At 39.2% G+C, this 19,427-nt stretch overlaps 1 protein-coding gene across 1 annotated transcript in view; it reads right to left on the reverse strand.

Moving 5' to 3' along the window:
- ppargc1b (peroxisome proliferator-activated receptor gamma, coactivator 1 beta) overlaps nt 1–19,427 on the reverse strand; it is a 180,341-nt gene that overhangs the window by 28,079 nt on the left and 132,835 nt on the right. Inside the window, exons 4-6 of the mRNA XM_057851110.1 lie at nt 14,023–14,136; nt 4,800–5,754; nt 2,045–2,093 (exon numbers count right to left, since the gene is read on the reverse strand). Of these exons, the coding sequence (XP_057707093.1) occupies nt 2,045–2,093; nt 4,800–5,754; nt 14,023–14,136 (1,118 nt within the window). The remainder of the gene's footprint in view (nt 1–2,044; nt 2,094–4,799; nt 5,755–14,022; nt 14,137–19,427) is intronic.

Genomic DNA, 19,427 nt, shown 5'->3' on the forward strand with positions numbered 1-19,427 from the left:
ACGGAACAAAGAGCTTTTTAGGTTGAAAATTCATGCAAATAAATGCTTCAATCGCGGAATTTCTGTAGATATGAATGTAAAACAGTCTAGATTCTTTTTAAAAAGAAAAAAAAAACGGGCAGTTATCATTCATTTTATGTAAATATTTCAAGCCAAAGTTACGGTATTGTTTAATTCAACATGGCGGCCATCACGAAACAGAGCTTTTTAATTCGAAAATTCTTGCAGATAAATGCTTAAAAATTGAGGAATTTCTATAGATATAAACGTAAAACAGTCAAGATTCTTGCTTGAAAGCAAAAAACGAGCAGGTATCGCTCATTTTACATAAATATTTCAAGCCAAAGTTACTGTTTAATCCTACTTGGCTGCCATCATAGAACAAAGAGCTTTTTAGGTTGAAAATTCATGCAAATAAATGCTTAAATCGCGCAATTTCCATAGATAAGAACGTAAAACCCTCTAGATTCTTGGTTAAAAGCAAAAAACGGGCAGCGAACATTCATTTATGTAAATATTTCAAGCCAAAGTTATGGTATTGTTTAATCCAACATGGCGGTCGTCACAAAACAAAGAGATTTTTAACCCTTTAATGCCAGCAATATGAAGCAATCTTCAGAGAATCCCAAAATGTGAAAAATAAGGTCCTAATAAAACCTTTTTTTCAAATTTGTAAAAAGAAAAGTCAAAATGAATATGTGTAATAAGCGCTCAGATATCTATAACCCTTGCTAAATCCTGTTTGTTTTTTTCATGGAACATGCAGATGCATGTGTTGACTTGCATCCATCATTTTTTTTTTCCAAAAAGAAATGTCAAAATTCTGAGTTAGTCTCAAAATCATGAAATTTTAGGTGTATCAAATGTGATACATCTGGCAATATAGTAGAAAATTCTTGCAAATAAATGCTTCAATTGCGGAATTTCTGTAGATATGAACGTAAAACAGTCTACATCCTTGGTTGAAAGCAAAAAAAAGCAAAAAACGGGCAGTTATCGTTCATTTTACGGAAATATTTCAAGCCAAAGTTACGGTATTGCTTAATCCTACATGGCTGCCATCACGGAACAAAGAGCTTTTTAGGTTGAAAATTCGTGCAAATAAATGCTTAAATCGCGGAATTTTTGTAGATATGAATGTAAAACAGTCTAGATTCTTTTAAAAAGAAAAATAAACGGGCAGTTACTGTATCATTCATTTTATGTAAATATTTCATGCCAAAGTTATGGTATTGTTTAATCCAACATGGCGGCCATCACAAAACAAAGAGCTTTTTAAGTAGAAAATTCTTGCAAATAAATGCTTCAATTGCAGAATTTCTGTAGATATGAATGTAAAACACTCTAGACTCTTGGTTAAAAGCAAAAAAAAAAAAAAAAAAAATGGCAGTTATCATTCATTTTACGTAAATATTTCAAGCTTCGTTAGGCTATTTTTTTCCCCATTCATTTCATTTCAACGTTTCAAAGTGGTGCGAAAAATATAATTATTACCTTGACTCCTCAACCAAATCACTCTTGAGACTCCTAACTTTATGAACTTGACGTGTTCTGTCCTCACTAAACGTGAAGTTGGTCAGCTTGACAGACAGTAAACAAAGCAATTGTGGTTTTTGAAACTTTTCCTCCCTTCATTTTTGACAATTTGTAAAGCTGTAGCACATATATGTACACGTACGCTCAAAACGACACACATTTTAACAATAAAACACCTGTCACAACACAACTGTTGTTCAAACGTCCATCTCTTTTGATCAAAATGTAAATTTAGTAGATTAAATTAGCCTAGCCTAGCAAAATTCCGCTAGCTTAAATGCTACGAATGCTAACGTATTTACAATTTTCATAGCAAATCGCTCACACATAACTCTGCAAACTGTAGCTCAAAACTTAATTACAAATACATACACAAACTTATATTATCTGGGTTAGGGTTTGGCTGCTTTTGGCTACCAAGAAAGAATCCTAAACACAATTGCTCCTCCCCAGATTAACAATGCTACAGTCGGACGGCGTGAGTGTGACGAAGCACAAAAATCCTCACCCTGTGGACTTGCTGGCGTCGATGGGCAGACACAGGCAGACTCGTTTCTCTGTTCACACACACACAGAAAAATAACAATTAAAGTGTTAAAGAAGGGGAGTACGTGTGGGTGACAATTCCAAGCATTGTCGTCGCCACATGACTGACTCACATCACAACGTCACAACATTCATCAGTCAAGTCCGGCTTGTCAAAACCTGTCCACGCAACATGTTTATACATGTCAACTATTTAATATTCCCTGTTGTTTTCAGGCCTTTTTGTCCAAACTTTCTTTAGGCTGTGTTAGAAGCAGTGTTGTTTTTGGCAACCCTTTCAATTTTCGTCTTAGTCATTGTCTTTTGGACGATAATGCTAGGGTGACAATATTTTGATTTCCAAAAAAGAGGACACTCGGCCCGGCCTCAATATACATTGGGGCAAATAAGTATTTAGTCAACCACTAATTGTGCAAGTTCTCCCACTTGAAAATATTAGAGAGGCCTGTAATTGTCAACATGGGTAAACCTCAACTACAAGAGACAGAATGTGGAGAAAAAAAAAAACTGAAAATCACATTGTTTGATTTTTAAAGAATTTATTTGCAAATCATGGTGGAAAATCAGTATTTGGTCAATACCAAAAACTAATCTCAATACTTTGTTATGTATTCTTTGTTGGAAATAACGGAGGCAAAACGTTTTCTGTAACTCTTCACAAGCTTTTCACACACTGTTGCTGGTATGTTGGCCCATTCCTGCATGCAGATCTCTTCTAGAGCAGTGAGTGATGTTTTGGGGCTGTCGTTGGGCAACACGGACTTTCAACTCCCTCCACAGATTTTCTATGGGTTTGAGATCTGGAGACTGGCTAGGCCACTCCAGGACCTTAAAATGCTTCTTACGAAGCCTCTCCTTTGTTGCCCTGGCTGTGTGTTTGGGATCGTTGTCATTCTGAAAGACCCAGCCACGTCTCATCTTCAATGCCCTTGCTGATGGAAGGAGATTTTCACTCAAAATCTCTCGATACATGGCCCCATTCATTCTTTCCTTTACACAGATCAGTCGTCCTGGTCCCTTTGCAGAAAAAAAAGCCCCAAAGCATGATGTTTCCACCCCAATGCTTCACAGTGGGTATGGTGCAATTCAGTATTCTTTTTCCTCCAAACACGAGAACCTGTGTTTCTACCTAAAAGTTCTATTTTGGTTTCATCTGACCATAACACATTCTCCCAGTCCTCTTCTGGATCATCCAAATGCTCTCTAGCGAACCACAGACAGGTCCGGACGTGTACTTTCTTCAGCAGGGGGACACGTCTGGCAGTGCAGGATTTGAGTCCCTGGCGGCGCATTGTGTTACTGATAGTAGCCTTTGTTACTGTGGTCCAAGCTCTCTGTAGGTCATTCACTAGGTCCCCCCGTGTGGTTCTGGGATTTTTGCTCCTGGTTTTGGTTATCATTTTGATGCTATGGGGTGAGGAAGGAGTTGAAAGTCCGTGTTGCCTAACGACAGCTCCAAAACATCACTGCTCTAGAGGAGATCTGCATGGAGGAATGGACCAAAATACCAGCAACAGTGTGTGAAAAGCTTGTTAAGAGTTACAAAAAAAGGTTTGGCCTCCGTTATTGCCAACAACGGATACATAACAAAGTATTGAAATTAACTTTTGGTCTCGACCAAATACATATTTTTCACCATGATTTGCAAATAAATTCTTTAAAAATCAAACAATGTGATTTTTCAGTTTTTTTTCCCACATTCTGTCTCTCATGGTCTAGGTTTACCCATGTTTACAATTACAGACAATTCAAACCATCTATAAAATATGTCATATTTTATAGATGGTTTGAATTGCGATTAATTACGATTATTTTTAAGCTGTGATTAACTCGATTAAAAATTTTAATCGTTTGACAGCCCTAAACATAATATAAAATAATATAATAAATATAATATAATTTATTATATTATATTATATTATATTATATTATATTATATTATATTATATTATATTATATTATAACACTATTAATCAAATAGATAATAGCCAAATAACCCTCTCTGAGTTCTTCACAGAAAAAGCCAGAAAATAAATAACACAAGTTAAAAAAGAATATATTGTTCAGGGGGCCGGACCAAATGGGAGGTGGGCCGTATGCGGCCCACGGGCCGCAGTTTGGGGAACCCTGGCTTAGAGTCTCAACTCCCATTCAAACTGTAAATTGACATACGAGAGAGTGTGCTTTGAAATTGAACTTAGTCTTCATTGTTACTTACAATGAAACTAAAACTCCAACTGATTTTATGGGTTAGTACCATGAGTGAGCATGGTGTAATTATTGACATCAACAACGGCGAGCTACTAGTTTATTTTTTGATTGAAAATTTTACAAATTTTAATAAAACGAAAACGAGGGGTTTTAATATAAAATTTCTATAACTTGTACTAACATTTATCTTTTAAGTACTACAAGTCTTTCTATCCATGGATCGCTTTAACAGAATGTTAATAATGTAATGCCATCTTGTTGATTTATTGTTATAATAAACAAATACAGTACTTATGTACCATATGTTGAATGTATATATCCGTCTTGTGTCTCATCTTTCCATTCCAACAACAGTTTACAGAAAAATATGGCATATTTTATAGATGGTTTGAATTGCGATGAATTACGATTAATTGCCATTTCCTAAAAACTATTTAAAGTGAAAAGCCAATTCCACAACATGACAGATTTGGTACATCTCTATCATTGGCGCAATAGCCACTCACCGTCGCGGCAGCAAATTTTGGTCGCCTCCGTTGTGTCGTCTTGCGATACCACCTTCGTCGTTGTCCCGCTTGTGGCTTGAGTTGGTGAGAGCTTGACCACTGTCTCAATGTCATCCCGCTCCTCTTTCCTATCACCCTCCCTCCCCCGCCCGGGCCGCAGTCTTTTGGCGAAACGGCTAGGGAAGGACGCCAGACGCCTGGAGCGACGGACTGAGAAGGAGCCGCCGTCCTCATCGGGGATTTGCGGTGTCTCGCAGGAGGAGTTTCTCCTATCTGACAGGGAAGGGTCTGTACAAATTTCCGGTTTAGGGGTGCCGGTGCCAGGTGTGCGATTACAAGGCGGGGATCCTGCCCCTATTTGGGTGTACGGCGGACAGTGCGGTCCGTAAGGCTTGCTGACGTCGAAGGAGCCGCTTTGCTGCAGGAGCTCACGAAGAAGACAATCAGTCTTTATCTGCCGGCGCCTTGCGAAGGGAATCCTCCGAGGAGCGCCCGTGGGCCCGCTGCTCGCCGGCGGAGATACCAAGACCACTCGGCTGTGAGAGTTTGTGACGGGCAAGCGGGCGGTATCGTGTCGGGCCCGAGGCCTGGGTGTGTCCTTGCGGTCCAGACCCTGTTGCTTTCGCATGGGCATGCAGTACGTGTGCATGTAGGTGATAAGCTCTACAACAGAGCGGAGTTCTTTCTCCGAGGTGAACTGCGGTTGGGCCGGCTCGGCGGGGGCCTTGCCTTGCTTTGCCTCCACCTCGCTACCGGAAGACTCTTCGTCCTCTTCTTCGTCGTCATCGTCCTCTGACTCGCTCTCCTCATCGTCTTCCTCTTCGTCCTCGTCCGTTTCGGCTGACGGGGGCTCCTCGTGATCCCGTCGGGCGGTGGTGAGGTGTCGATGGAGCTCTGTGCAAAGACGCCCCACCGGACGCACGGCACGAGGCTTCCGCATCTGGGAGGGGTCCATCTGAGAGGGCATAGACATGTTGGTTGATTAACCGTGGTAAATTAGGACCCTTTCATCACGTATTGAGCCACAAAATCAGAGAATGCAGCAGACCGATACATTGCTCCCCACAAAACTAAGTCACGATTATCAAGGAAGAATCAAAAGTACTACTCTGTCTTTCAACTGATATTTGTCTGGTGCTATTCTGACTAAATTCTGATTGCAAATTGCATCTAGTCTGGTCTAGTGTAGCTCTCATCTGGTAAGGATTACTGTCTGCTGTTAGCCTGTTAGTAGTCCAACTGAAGTCTAACACTTGTCTGGGTCTACCCTGATTCCAGACTTTTTCCAGCCTTTTCTTTGGACTAGTCGTAGTCTGGTACTAGCCTTGTTCTGTATGGGTACTACTTTGTAGTTAAATTTTAGTTTGATGCTAGTATGGTTTGAGTTTGGTACTTCTCTAGTTGAAGTCTGATGTTTGTCTCATCTGGCAGTCATTTAACACTAAAAAGGCTTCAGTGTGGTAGTAGGCTTGTGTACCAAATGCAAGTTGGTGCACTGCATGTCGTGGAAACCTCCTTCCCGATGCCTTCAAGAGACTACGCTAGCGGCTGGAGCTGCTAGCCTGTGCTTTTAAGTTAGCGGCTACCGTGCTCGCTGGCCACACTCGGCGGCTAGGGTTTCATTCCTGACCTGGTCAAGTGGGACATATCGCATCAACGGCATGGTTTCAGACCGGTTACATTGGTGTCGTGTCCTGGATTAGTGGTAAGGGTTTCGGGGGTAAGTGTACTGTAAAAGGTACACGTTGTTACGTTGCATGCCATGGAAACCTCCCTCGCTTTAAATCAAGAGCGCATGCTGATGGGTGGAGCAATTAGCCAGGGCTTTTAGCCTAGTGGTTACCATGCTCGGCTGCCTCACTGGTCTCGCTTGTTCGAGTCCTGACCTGTTTGAGAGGGACGGATCGCGTTGCTGGCGAGATTTCAGACTGTTTGCTCTGGGTTTACTTTAGAGTATGATAGGCTACGTTCATACTACAGGTCTTAATGCATGAATCCGATTTTTTCGTGTTTTTCCGACTTGAGTGAGGCATTAACTTGACGGTCTGAACGTGACAAGTCGCATAGAACTGGACCAGTTCAAATCCCATCTGGGTCATTTTCGTATGTGGTTCAAATCCGATCTGGCCCACATTTTTCCAGACTGTCGGGGCGGTCTGTACTGTCCAGTCTGTCAAATCGGAATTCATGCAGCAATTACGTCATCAAAAAGCTAGAGAACGCTCGGTAGTGGTGCAGCTGTGCATTGTTAGCGCCTAGCTTGCCTTGAACACAGCTTTTTAGGAAGGGTCGGACTTGACAACAGTCATAAAAAAATAAAAATGGTTTGAGGATAAGCCTGAGAATGATCGGTTTTCTGTCTGCTCCATATCAGCAATATTTCAACATTGCTTACACGGCCAAGAGTCGGGGCAAACTGCCCGTGTGTGTGTGTGTGTGTGTGTGTGTGACATGCACAGATAGTGCGTGCATGCTATCGATCCATATACTTTGAATATAAGCCTAGACGGGGATTGTTTATGTCTGTTATTTGTGTCCTCTTTTAAAAAAGCAAAATATGATATCCCTGGAATGACGGATGACAGCCAGCATGTGTGGTCATTTGTTTTGATGCTTCGGCGCATGCGGGTCGTCTTGCTCAGCGCGTGTCTGACTGCGAATTAGTGCGCATGCGTAATACCTGAATGGTCTCAATGGACAAAGGCAGTCTGAACGGGCACGCCAAAAAAAACAGATATGACAAAAAATCGGATTTGTGCATTAAGACCTGTAGTATGAACGTAGGCATAGTCTCCTTTTAGCCTTGTGTTAGTGTAACTTTTATGCCTAGTAGTAGTCAAGTACTGGTTTGGAACAGATTGGCTTTAAACTTGTCTAATATGGCTTTTACTAGTTGGCTATAGACCCTACCCACCGACGTCACAAAATCACGTGCTCGCTGTATGGTTCCGCCCCCTTGTCCGTCATTTTGTGTCTGTATTATCAATGGTCTCAATTGATCGAGCAATTTATAATGCATTTCATGGAAGACCCGGTGCTTTCGGATGCCGTAAACTCACTTGATGCGTTGCATAAAAGGCGTTATGTGGAAAAGCTTCAGTTTATCCATTCGGCAGATCCATATTTGATGCCTAAATCGATGTTTTTCAACCCGCTGTCTCCGCCGTATTTGCCTGACATCTGCTAGCTACCCTGATATGTACAACTATCTTGTCCACACAAAATCAGCCTATTCTCACGAAAGTTTGAAAAACTTTAAGAGCTTGGAGGCTTATAAATACTTCGTTGCTGGTTGGGTGAACTCGTCCACGAAAATTCGGCAGGAATCTATCTTGTGCTTGGAAAGGTGAGTTACGAAATTTTCAATTCAAAATCTTTTGTTATTGCTAACATCCACTGTCAAGTCTAATGTATTTCATGTCGTTTGTCAATGGAGTTAGGGCTTTTAATGTTTATATGGTTTAGCGATAGCACTCTCACTACATACATACGTGTATGTTGTCGGCGATTAGCCTAGCAATGATCTTAATTGTGGTTGTCAGCCCAAAACCCTCTAAATATATATTAAATGCATCTTACCAGATATAAAATGACTACTACATAATCTGTGGTAATCGTTTGGAGCCCAGTTTTCTCGTCGAATTGCAGCAGCCCATCTCGCTCTCTTCTCTCCGGGTCTCTCGGAATCCGGTAGAACTTCAAGTCTCTCCGTCTTCTCCGTCTATCTTCTCTGTTATTGCAACCGACCGCCACACACGCCTTCACCATTTCGATTATTAATGTTAACGAGCAGAAAAACACGTCGTAAATAGGAGGAATGTACCGTAACAGGTAAACATGATGTGTTGACGGACAATTGGGCGGCACCAGTCAGGAGGAAGGAGTTGTGACAGGTGTGTCAGGTGGGTAGGGTCTATTGTCTTGGAACAGTTTGGTTTTCATCTAGTTCTAAGTAGGTTGCAGTCAGATTTAATTTTTTTGCTTCTCTTGTATTTGTCTGGTATTAGTCTTCTTCTTGTATGGAGCCGTACTAGTCTGGATCTGTAATGGAACAAGTTTTATTCCAACAAACTTTAACAATTGTCCCCTGCTTTGTGCTTTTGTCTTTCACACAGCCGCCCGCCCCTGCTTCAATCTGAACAAGCAGCGCCACAATCTCTGAGTACAGAGCAGTCGTATGTTCACCATGCGCCACACTTGTTGATGAGCGATGCCCTCTCTCTCTGCAACACACTCACGTCTAAAATGAGCCGTCTGGGCTGTTGTTTGTTGTTCCTGATGACTGAAGAGCGGAATTGAAAAGTGAATAAAGACATCCCTCACATGTTCAGCTTCGCTGTGTTTGGAATTTAAAGAGACTCTTTCAGTATATTCGTTTATTGTCGTTGGGCACGGGAAAAAGAAATTGAACTGCCACGCAATGATGTTAAAAGTCTCCCCAGACAGCCTAATTTAATAGAATTGCTAGTCTCGGTCTCAACGAGAACAACAACAAAAAGCAAGTGTCACTTCAAAGAAAGCTGGTGATTTTTTGGAATATCTCCGGAGCAGAGCAGGAGTGGGGAAGACGCTGTTGCAAACGCGATGCTAGGTGGCTCCAATAATACCTGACTATAGCCTACAAACTACGCCCACATGATACGGTAGATATCACATATTATAGAACTAGATGCAAATGATAGACACAGCTGCATTGGCAACATGTTTTAAAGACTACATGCGTTAATAAACAGCCGCCATCTTAAAGCAGTGGACCTATCAGGAAGGCTCTGTTGTATAGATCCTTCCTAGCGAACCTACTTTTTTTTTCCTAAAGTGTCTAAAATGGTCCTAAATCGGCAAAATCTTGACTTAAATTTATCTTTAAATGATGAAACAGTTTTAAAACTTATACATGTTGAAAGTAGACAGAAGGGAACTAATGCAATAGCGGGAGCAAGTTTAACAACTTTAACGGTTGATTCACAACTTTAAATGACTTCCACACATAGCAAAGGTTACTATCTAGTTATCGCAATACCCTTGTGTCTAGTTAAGTGGAGGGTAAAGAATTGGGCTAGGGCCAATTGTCCCAAAAACCCTTTAAACTTCACATTGTGTGACCTTTTATTTATTTTTATTTTATTTTATTTATTTATTTATTTTTTTGAAGAAAAAAAAAACATGAAAATTATCACTAGTTACTTTGTCAAGTAACTAACTACTCTTAAATTCAGGTAACTGAGTTACTAACGCAATTACTTTTTGGGAGAAGTAATTTGTAACTGTAATTAATTACTTTTTTAAAGTAAAATTAACAACACTGGCTGTGACCCAAATTGTAGTGCGGGTTATAAGTCAGAAATGTGTAGGGGGCATCATATGAACTAGAGCTGGGAATCTTTGGGCACCTAACGGTTCGATTATGATTACGATTCAGAGTAAGAGTGTGACAATATCTCGATACAGCGATATATCGCGATATTTTGCAACCCGATGGGTTATCGATATGCTCCCGCCAAGAATCGATACTTTTATTTAACATATTGGCCATACAATGGAGTATGGATGCTGTAAACTGCTCAATGTTTGTTGAGCAATTCCTTGGCGGTCCACTAGGGGCGCTCGGGAGTGGCGGTGAGGGTAAAGTGCGCACAAGTTGTCTAGAGAAGAGAGGAAGCTCCAAGTGGGTTGAAAAAATAAAAAAGCTACGTGAGAACGGTGGAGGAAAAAATGAGAAAAATATTGCTACAAATCACACATGGGGACACACTTTAGATTTTACACCAACAAGAAAGGAAGTAAGGTGAACAAGGACTTTGCTGTATGCAAGAATTGTCTAAGAAAAATAAGTTTCACTGGGAGCTGGTGACGTAGTGGACACTGGAGTTTGTGAGCTTCGCTTTCATCTCTTGAGGTAAGAAAGTTTTGCAATGTAATTGACTTTTTAATTTACATGTATCATTTTGATGACATTTGGTGTTGAATGATATAAAATAAACCAGGACCCTAAACTGGATGAAAATGAATATCGAACAAGCCCACATGAATTTACCGATTTATTTGAGAACCAATTTCCATCTAGTTTCTGTTATTACTGTCATTTTGATACAATAAGCTATAGAAATGGTTTGAATAGGTTCCAAGATATATAAAGTGATGTGCATGATAATTAATGTAGCCTACATATTAAAAATAGGTAATTATTGATGTAACCTACATATTAAAAATAGGTAATTATTGAATTTTTAATTTCTATACATTCAATTCATATTTTTTTAAATTCAATACTTCCAACACAAAAAAAAAAAAATCAGGATTTCAACTCAAACGCTATGACGTAGCTAATATTTTTTGTTTTATTTTGTTGTTTTTAAGGTGAGGAAGACTGTGACTGAGCAAGTCTGACATCTTAAATGCTGAAGCAGATAGCGGAAGTGCTCAAACCAAGCAACAAAGGTCATATACGAAGAAAAGACCCACCAATTTTATCATTGCTCCACTCCAAGCTGAACTCCTGACACCCACGGCACTTTTTATTTATTTATTTTTTTAAAGATTTAAAACTTTAAAGAAATTAAGGGTGCCATTCATCATGATCTCTCCAAGCGATATCAGTGGTCGTGGTTGGTTTCCTCTATATGTGCAGGGGCACAATTTGCAGTAGATTTATATTTTACAGCAAAGTTGCACAGAAAAGGTGTCACTGTTTAATAAATGACTTAAACAGTATTTTTTCTATTTTTAAATATCTTTTTTTTTTTCGTTTCAACAGTTGTATCCTAGAATGTCATGTATCCAATTTCTGACCAATATATCGATAATCGCTGTATCGTGATATAATCGTTATCGTGAGCCTTGTATCGCGAATCGTATCGTATCGTGAGGTGCCCTGAGGTTCCCACTCCTAATTCAGAGGCTCCGATTCGATTATAAACGATTATTGATGCACCCCCTCCTTATTTATTTATTTATTTATTTTCATGTTTTGTACATTAGTTCCAAAATTGTTCTTAGGCTCAGGCTCTCAGGCTAAACCAAACTACTTTTTCAGTATCAAGTTCACATATAACAGTAAACAAATATACAAAAATAGTACAGTACAGTACAATAATACAGTGAATAAAAAACTCCAGTCCCCATTCTGTATCAGCAGCTTTAAACTATATTCAATTAATTTAATGTTGTGTATCAACTGTTACAGTTGTTGAAATTGCTCCCGTTATTCCATAATTTCCCTTCTGTCTACTTTTGTCAAAGTTTTAAAACTATTTCATCATTTAAAGATAGATTCAAGACAAGATTCTGCCGATTTAGGAGTACTTTCGATAAAAAGTTAATTAGGTTCGCTACAACAGAGCCTTCTAGAGAGGTCTACTGCTTTAAGATGGCTGCTGTTTAGTTACGCCGGAAAGTCAGTCAATTTGCATCTCTGTTCAATAATACATGTTCTAACACTGACGTCGTCTGTCATTTTGCATCTAGTTCTACATATATATGATATCTACTGTAGCCGTATGTTTGTAGCAACTAGCAACTGGGCGTTGTTTGTAGCTGCTGTCAGCCGCAGTCAGGTATGATTGTTTTTTTTATCTAGCGGCATGAGTTGAACATGATATTTACTAGGGTTGTTCCGATCATGTTTTCTTGCTCCCAATCCGATCCCGATCGTTTTAGTTTGAGTATCTGCCGATCCCGATATTTCCCAATACGATTGATTTTTTTTTTGCTCCTGATTCAATTCCAATCCTTCCCGATAATTTTTCCCGATCATATACATTTTGGCAATGCATTAAGAAAAAAATGAATAAAACTCGGACAAATATATACATTCAACATACAGTACATAAGTACTGTATTTGTTTAGTATTACAATAAATCCTCAAGATGGCATTTACACTTTACATTTTTAAAGAAATTTTTACTAGATGACTTGAATAGCTGTTTGGAAAGACTTTGGATGACTCATTATGACCACAGTGTACAGTATTCCATCGTTTTTCGCGGTTAATAGGGACCAGAACCCATATATAAACATGTTTTTTGTCACTTTTTTCCCCCAAAGTATGATTGTAAAAAATGTATACATATATATATATATATATATATATATATATATATATATATATATATGTGTGTGTGTATTTAAACAAGTGCTTTTTAAGCACTTCAAATGTAATAATTATGATCAGTTTTAAACATAACTGTCCCACTGAATAATTTTTAAACAAGAATAAAGTACTGTAGTAGAAAAATGCTTGGCTTTAAATGCCAAGAAATTAAATGCTTCTGTTTACCTAACATGGCTGTGACTTTTGGAGTGACATGTAGAAATTACAAACTCCACATAATCACTTCTGGCGTTTATTTTATATGTCTCGAACCTCTCCACATTCTCCCCCCCCACAGACACACACATTCATTCCAGCCCGCGCTTCCTTGCAGAAACTGTTTAACAAGTTAAACGATGATTGACAGGTTGCTGCCCGGCTTCTTTGGCCAGATCAAAGCCATCGTTAACTTTAATAAGCAAGTGTCGCAGTGACTGAGAGCTGGGAATGGGGATTAGAGAGGCTGCGCGAGCGAATGAAGGAGAACAAAGGTTTGTGGATTGGAAAAAAAAAAAAAAACTATCGCACGTCCTTGCGATGGAACTATCGCGCATGCGCACATCGCGATGGCGATGTTTAAACGATATATCGTTCAGGCTTAACATGGACTTATTTCTGTGCCTGTTGTGACTGAGAAAACGCAGCTGCTTCTTCAAAGTTTTCCCGATCCGTGGCCGCGCTGAAACCTGACACCACATTTTCTGGCGACATCTACGCTCATTTACATGCTAACAGTGATTGGATGTTTACTGAGGGCTGTGCACGCTTTACTGTGCGCGCGCACTGACCATCCTGTGAATACACCCACAGCGGAGGGAAAGAGACACGAGAGAGACCTGATACAAAATCGTCTTCATGTCCCCTTTTCGGCAGATTTTTTTTCGCACTCCTGCAGATTAATCTGTCAACTTATAATGTATTAATTTTGTGAGTATATTAAAAATGTGCTTTCTCAACTTCTAACATTTTGATTTGATGGGGCAAGACATTTATTTGAGGGAGCACTGCTCACTCTTGCCCTTGTGAGAAGGTTTGCATGAAAATCGTCAATGCACTTTGGGTACTGTGGTCGTATGTCTATGAATTGCACTCCATTTACTCTCAACCTGGTGAGGTAGTTTTATTTAACTCACCTTAACCGGCGGTCGGATTGTCCGCGGGTGCAATCCCCTGTTGTTATAGTGATGCCTGTGAGTGCCATCTTTTCCGGCAGGTACATTGGGTGGAGTCAGCAGCAGGATCTTTAGCTGGTAAAACAATCACAGTCATCATTATTGGTGGTTATCTTTATGAGAAGACTAATCAGACCACATTGAAAATCTCAAGATCCCACTCCGGAGCACTCTTTGCTTTCTTGGACAGGGCGTTTAGTTCTGTTCTGATTGAAGTTTAGTTCTAATCTGGTGCTCATATCATTCTATTCTGTTCTGTTGGTCTAATTCGTCTAATTTGTCACAAAATTCCTTTTAGTATGGTTGCATTTAGAGCCGTCTCTAGTCGACCTTGTCGACGTCATCGATGACGTAAATGCGTCGATGGGCAAAACATACCGTCGACGGATAATGACGGGTTAAAAAAAACAACAACATGCGGATAGAATGGCGGGCGCTTGCGATGCAAGCGTTGTTACTGGCACCCCCAGGGGGGGGCCGCTGTTATTTCAATGTGACCGGCATTGACAGATTGAGCAAAAAGGAAAAAAGTGGCTGAGCAAGCGAGAGAGAGAGGGAGCGAGATGGGTGAGTTGGAAAAAGTTAGCGGGTAGCGCGGAGTTGAGTGGCTGCATCCCCCACGTTTTTGTTTTGGTCAATAAAAGTATCCATAAAGAGCCATCCGACGCCTCTCTGTGTTTTTATGCATGCCGCCGCCTTCCTGAGGAGGAAATCGGATGAACCGACGACAACGAGCCAAGTGAATTGCTGGTTCACTCCTCACTACGGCGAGGAGTTGAAAACACCGCCAATTACCAAAAAGGGCAGAATTGGTAACACGTGAAAGCGGCATAAAGCCAAAAAAAGCCAGGAATTATTTCAAGGAAAATATGGAGGGTGCCACTGTGTGTACTCTTTGCTAAGCTGAGCTCGTATACCACGGTAGCACGTCGGCTATGAACGAATACTTGAAGCGCCGTCACCCAAGTGTAATTTTCGAAGACAACAAGAAACAACAAGCTAACGGATTGTAAGTCCATACAACTTTCTAACGATTTTTTAAATGAAAAAAATCCTTTATGTGCGTCGTATCAACGTGCATTTTTATTTAATAAAATAATTAATTTATATATAATTGTATAGTATGTTTTTAAATTATTATTAAATTTATTAGGATCATGGAAGCTCCCACTTGGGCAAAATATATACATATAACCTGTATATACATAATATAATAAAAATATATATGGAAACAGCACTGGCCTGCTTACTGTAATCCATGACTGCCATCATGTTAGTTACTTTATATTATAAAATATTATTGTATATATACATATAGTAGTATACTATAAAATGAATACTATATATTTAATTTTTGTTACTGTGAGTATGTGTGCCTCTCATTCAAAATAATTGTGGTAATATTTCAGTGTGCCCTCTACTTTATCTATTTTCAGGTTAAAACAAACAAAAGTTGAACAGTTTTTCCCCTCCCTTAAAAATGCGGAATGCACACCAGAAAAAGCATCTGAACTCACACAAAGTATTCTGAAAATGGTTGTCCGGGACATTGCAATTCATTTGAACGTTTAGAACAATATAGACAATGACATCCTACAAAAAGAGTCAGAATTGTTTTGACTCCTGTTAAAGAGGTGAAGTCACAGTGTTTCCGTTTACATTTTTTTTGCACTAGTTAATGCCAGCAGCATTTGACCTCATTGTTTGTGATTTATTATTGTAATTTTTATGTTGTGTATTTATACGTTAATAAAGAATTTAGGTGTTCAAAAATGTTTTTTTGGGAATTAATAAGCTTCAACAAAAATTTCATTATTAAAGTAGTAAAAAAATTTTTTTTAATTATTAGATTAGTCGACTAATATTGAAACTATTCGGCTGACTAATCGGGAGGAAATTAGTCATTTGGTACAGCCCTACTTGCATTTTGGCTCTACGTAGTTTTAAACCAATTTAGAAATATGCTGGGTCACTTTAAGGATGCATCACGTGTAACGTAGGGGAACTAGATTAAAGAGAAACGCTACGTCATGCTTGAGACAGTTGGTTGAAAGGCTGAATGCAACTGAGAGGGGATTTAAGAGTGCCTAGCACACAAGGTGTCTTCATGACCTACAGCCCTGCAGCAACCACAACAAATCTTGTTGACTATCCTGTACATGATTAGTACAAGATGAACGTTTGACAGAGTTTGGCTAAACAACAGAATATAAATTTTGTGGGTCAAATGACTTGAGTAATCCCCCAAAGCTTTGTGGGCCAGCCAACTTGGCTGAGAGGCCACAAACGGTGATGATGAAGTGGCTTTCATTGAGGATGCTGTAAAGTAGCCCAAAGTGCTGTGTATGTGTGGGCCACACACACAGCTCTGAAGAAGCATCCGGAAGCATCCAGGGCCTCTCAAACACAGGCTGCTTCACTCTGGATGACTTCCTAAGACACATCAATGAGGGCCTTGTACGCCAAGCCTCACACTCAAGCCCATGTGATAGCCTACGTTTGATTGACGTTTAACTGTCCTATCTTATTACCTCTACCAACTGTACATGCCTAGCAACTTATCCAAGTACGTATCGTTTAGGTCTGCAGCTATCGAATATTTTAGTAGTCGATTAATCAATGGACTAGTTGGTTCGAATAATCGAGTAATCGGATAAGGAACATGAAAATTAAAATACCTGAGCTGAGCCTCAAATGGTATATATATATATATACACTGTAACAAATTAATCTGACCAGCAGCAGAATGTGACAAAATCATGGCAGTTGTCATACTAGCTTCGCTTGCTAGCTAGCACAGCTATTCTCCCAGTCCAGCCCAATTGCGTCATAACCACTAACCACCAGTGTGCAATGCGGGTGTAAAACATGGCGCCCTCTGTAGGTCAAAACACGGACTAAATATTATAGATAGGGTTGTTCCGATCATGTTTTTTTGCTCCCGATCCGATCCCGATCGTTTTAGTTTGAGTATCTGCCGATCCCGATATTTCCCGATCCGATTGCTTTTTTTTTTTTGCTCCCGATTCAATTCCAATCATTCCCGATAATTTTTCCCGATCATATACATTTTGGCAATGCATTAAGAAAAAAATGAATAAAACTCAGATGAATATATACATTCAACATACAGTACATAAGTACTGTATTCGTTTATTATGACAATAAATCCTCAAGATGGCATTTACAATACTAACATTCTTTCTGTGAGAGGGATCCACAGATAGAAAGACTTGTAATTCTTAAAGGATAAATGTGACTTTGTATATTGTGACTAAATATTGCCATCTAGTGTATTTGTTGAGCTTTCAGTAAATAATACTGTAGCCATCTGTTCTGCCCAAATGCATGATGGGAAGTGCACCCATGACTGTGGGCAGTGGTACCAATTGATATATCTTCTCTGCGTTGGGAAATAACATAGGGTGTTAAGAAAATGATCAATTACTACCTTTTTTCCCCACAGTGCTTCCCATGAAGTTTCTAATCGTAGGGAGAGGGATTATAAAGATTTAGCCAATTAAAAAAAGGTTCCAAAGGCTGCCAAAATTCACTCTACTCATTTTACGCTGCCTTTTAGCTCTATATATTGGTAAAACGGCACCATTACAGATTGAGCGCGACAATGCGTGAGTGGGCCGTGCAGCGCATGCATTAATTGCGTTAAATATTTTGACGTGATAAATAAAAAAAAAAAATTAATTACCGCCTTTAATGGGATAAATTTGATAACCCTACCTTAAGCCTAAACTAAAGACTCTCGATGAGTGTAACATATTATGTCTGTAACGTGAAATACAATTAGAAAATGATTTATATAAAAAATATATATATATTTAAAAAAGGCATGTCCGATATTTTTTTGCCGATTCCGATACTTTGAAAATGACATGATCGGACCCCATCGATCGGGACATCTCTAATTATAGATTTTTAAATTAATGGCAATAATATATAGGTTTCTAATAACATATTTTAGTAAAAGACAACAATTGTGGCTTACAAGAGCCTACAAGGTTCCCTTTAAAGAAGATTTATTATCATTTTTTAAAATTTTAACCAATTGTTTGCAAAAATGTTCAGTTACAAACAAAGACGTACTGTTTGGGATTTTGATGCATTACTTTGTTGTAGTAGATGAATTAATACATTTGTTATGCCCATGCGAAAAACCAAAATGAAGTCCATGTTAGCTATATTTGCTAAGAGAACCATAGCACCAGAAGAGGACGTACTCGTAATTAACTATTAATTAGCAAGTGGTAAGTATAAGCTTTCCCAGAGCATGTGAAGGCAGCATAAAATCCAATAAATCAAATCCACCACTTAATAGGCAATAAACATCAATTGTGTTCCACTGTTTACAAACTCAGTTTATTGGCACATTTCATTATGACAATTTGTTTTGGAAATGGCTGTGGTAAATGCTAATCCGTTCAAGCTTGTTCAGATCAGACTAAATTGCACATGGGGGTATGAGGGTGGGTGGGTGTGTGTGTGTGGAGGGGGGGGGGGTAACTGCACTTCACATTCATACCCATAGAGGGAACTAGCACCATCAAAGCTGAAGGACTACTGACCTGTAATTTAGCTGTATATATGTAATGTATAGCCTATACATTCTGTGAAAAAATTCTAAAGAATACAGTCCCTGACAAAAGTCTTGTCGCTTATCCATTTTGTAGAAACAATTGCCAATAACCTGACTTTTAATTATTCAATTGGTTTCAGAAATGGCTCATGTGAAAGCTAAAACCATCCCAAATCATGTTGAATGTACAAAAATATATTTGTTTCACTGAAAAAAGATTTATCATTTAATGAAGACATTAAGGTCAAATCTTGGCAAGACAAAAGTTTTGTCGCCTACAGAAAGTAGTGTGAAAATTAAACAAAAACTGTACTTCAAATACAAAAATATGTTACGTAAAATAAGCGAATTAAGTAGTGGTGCCGTGAGATCCAAATTTAATATTTTGTATGACTTCCATTGGCTTGAAGGACTGTATTCATGCGGTTCGGCAAGGATTCATACAATTTATTGATGAAGTCATCGGGAACATCAAAGAAAGCGACCTAGAAGAATGTGACCTAGGTATTAGAGGAGCAGCCCTCTGCTGGTTTAAATCATATTTATCGAATAGGTACCAGTTTGTCAATGTGAACCAGCAATCATCATCGTACTCTAGAGTTAGTTATGGTGTGCCGCAAGGATCGGTCCTCGGGCCCATCTTGTTTACGCTGTATCTGCTTCCTCTAGGTAATATCATCAGAAAACATAGCATTAACTTTCATTGTTATGCTGACGACACACAACTGTATTTATCAATTAAACCTGAGCAGATCAGGCAAGTGGACAAACTATG

Source organism: Corythoichthys intestinalis, chromosome 11 (assembly GCF_030265065.1).
Source record: "Corythoichthys intestinalis isolate RoL2023-P3 chromosome 11, ASM3026506v1, whole genome shotgun sequence".
Taxonomy (NCBI): Eukaryota; Metazoa; Chordata; class Actinopteri; order Syngnathiformes; family Syngnathidae; genus Corythoichthys; species Corythoichthys intestinalis.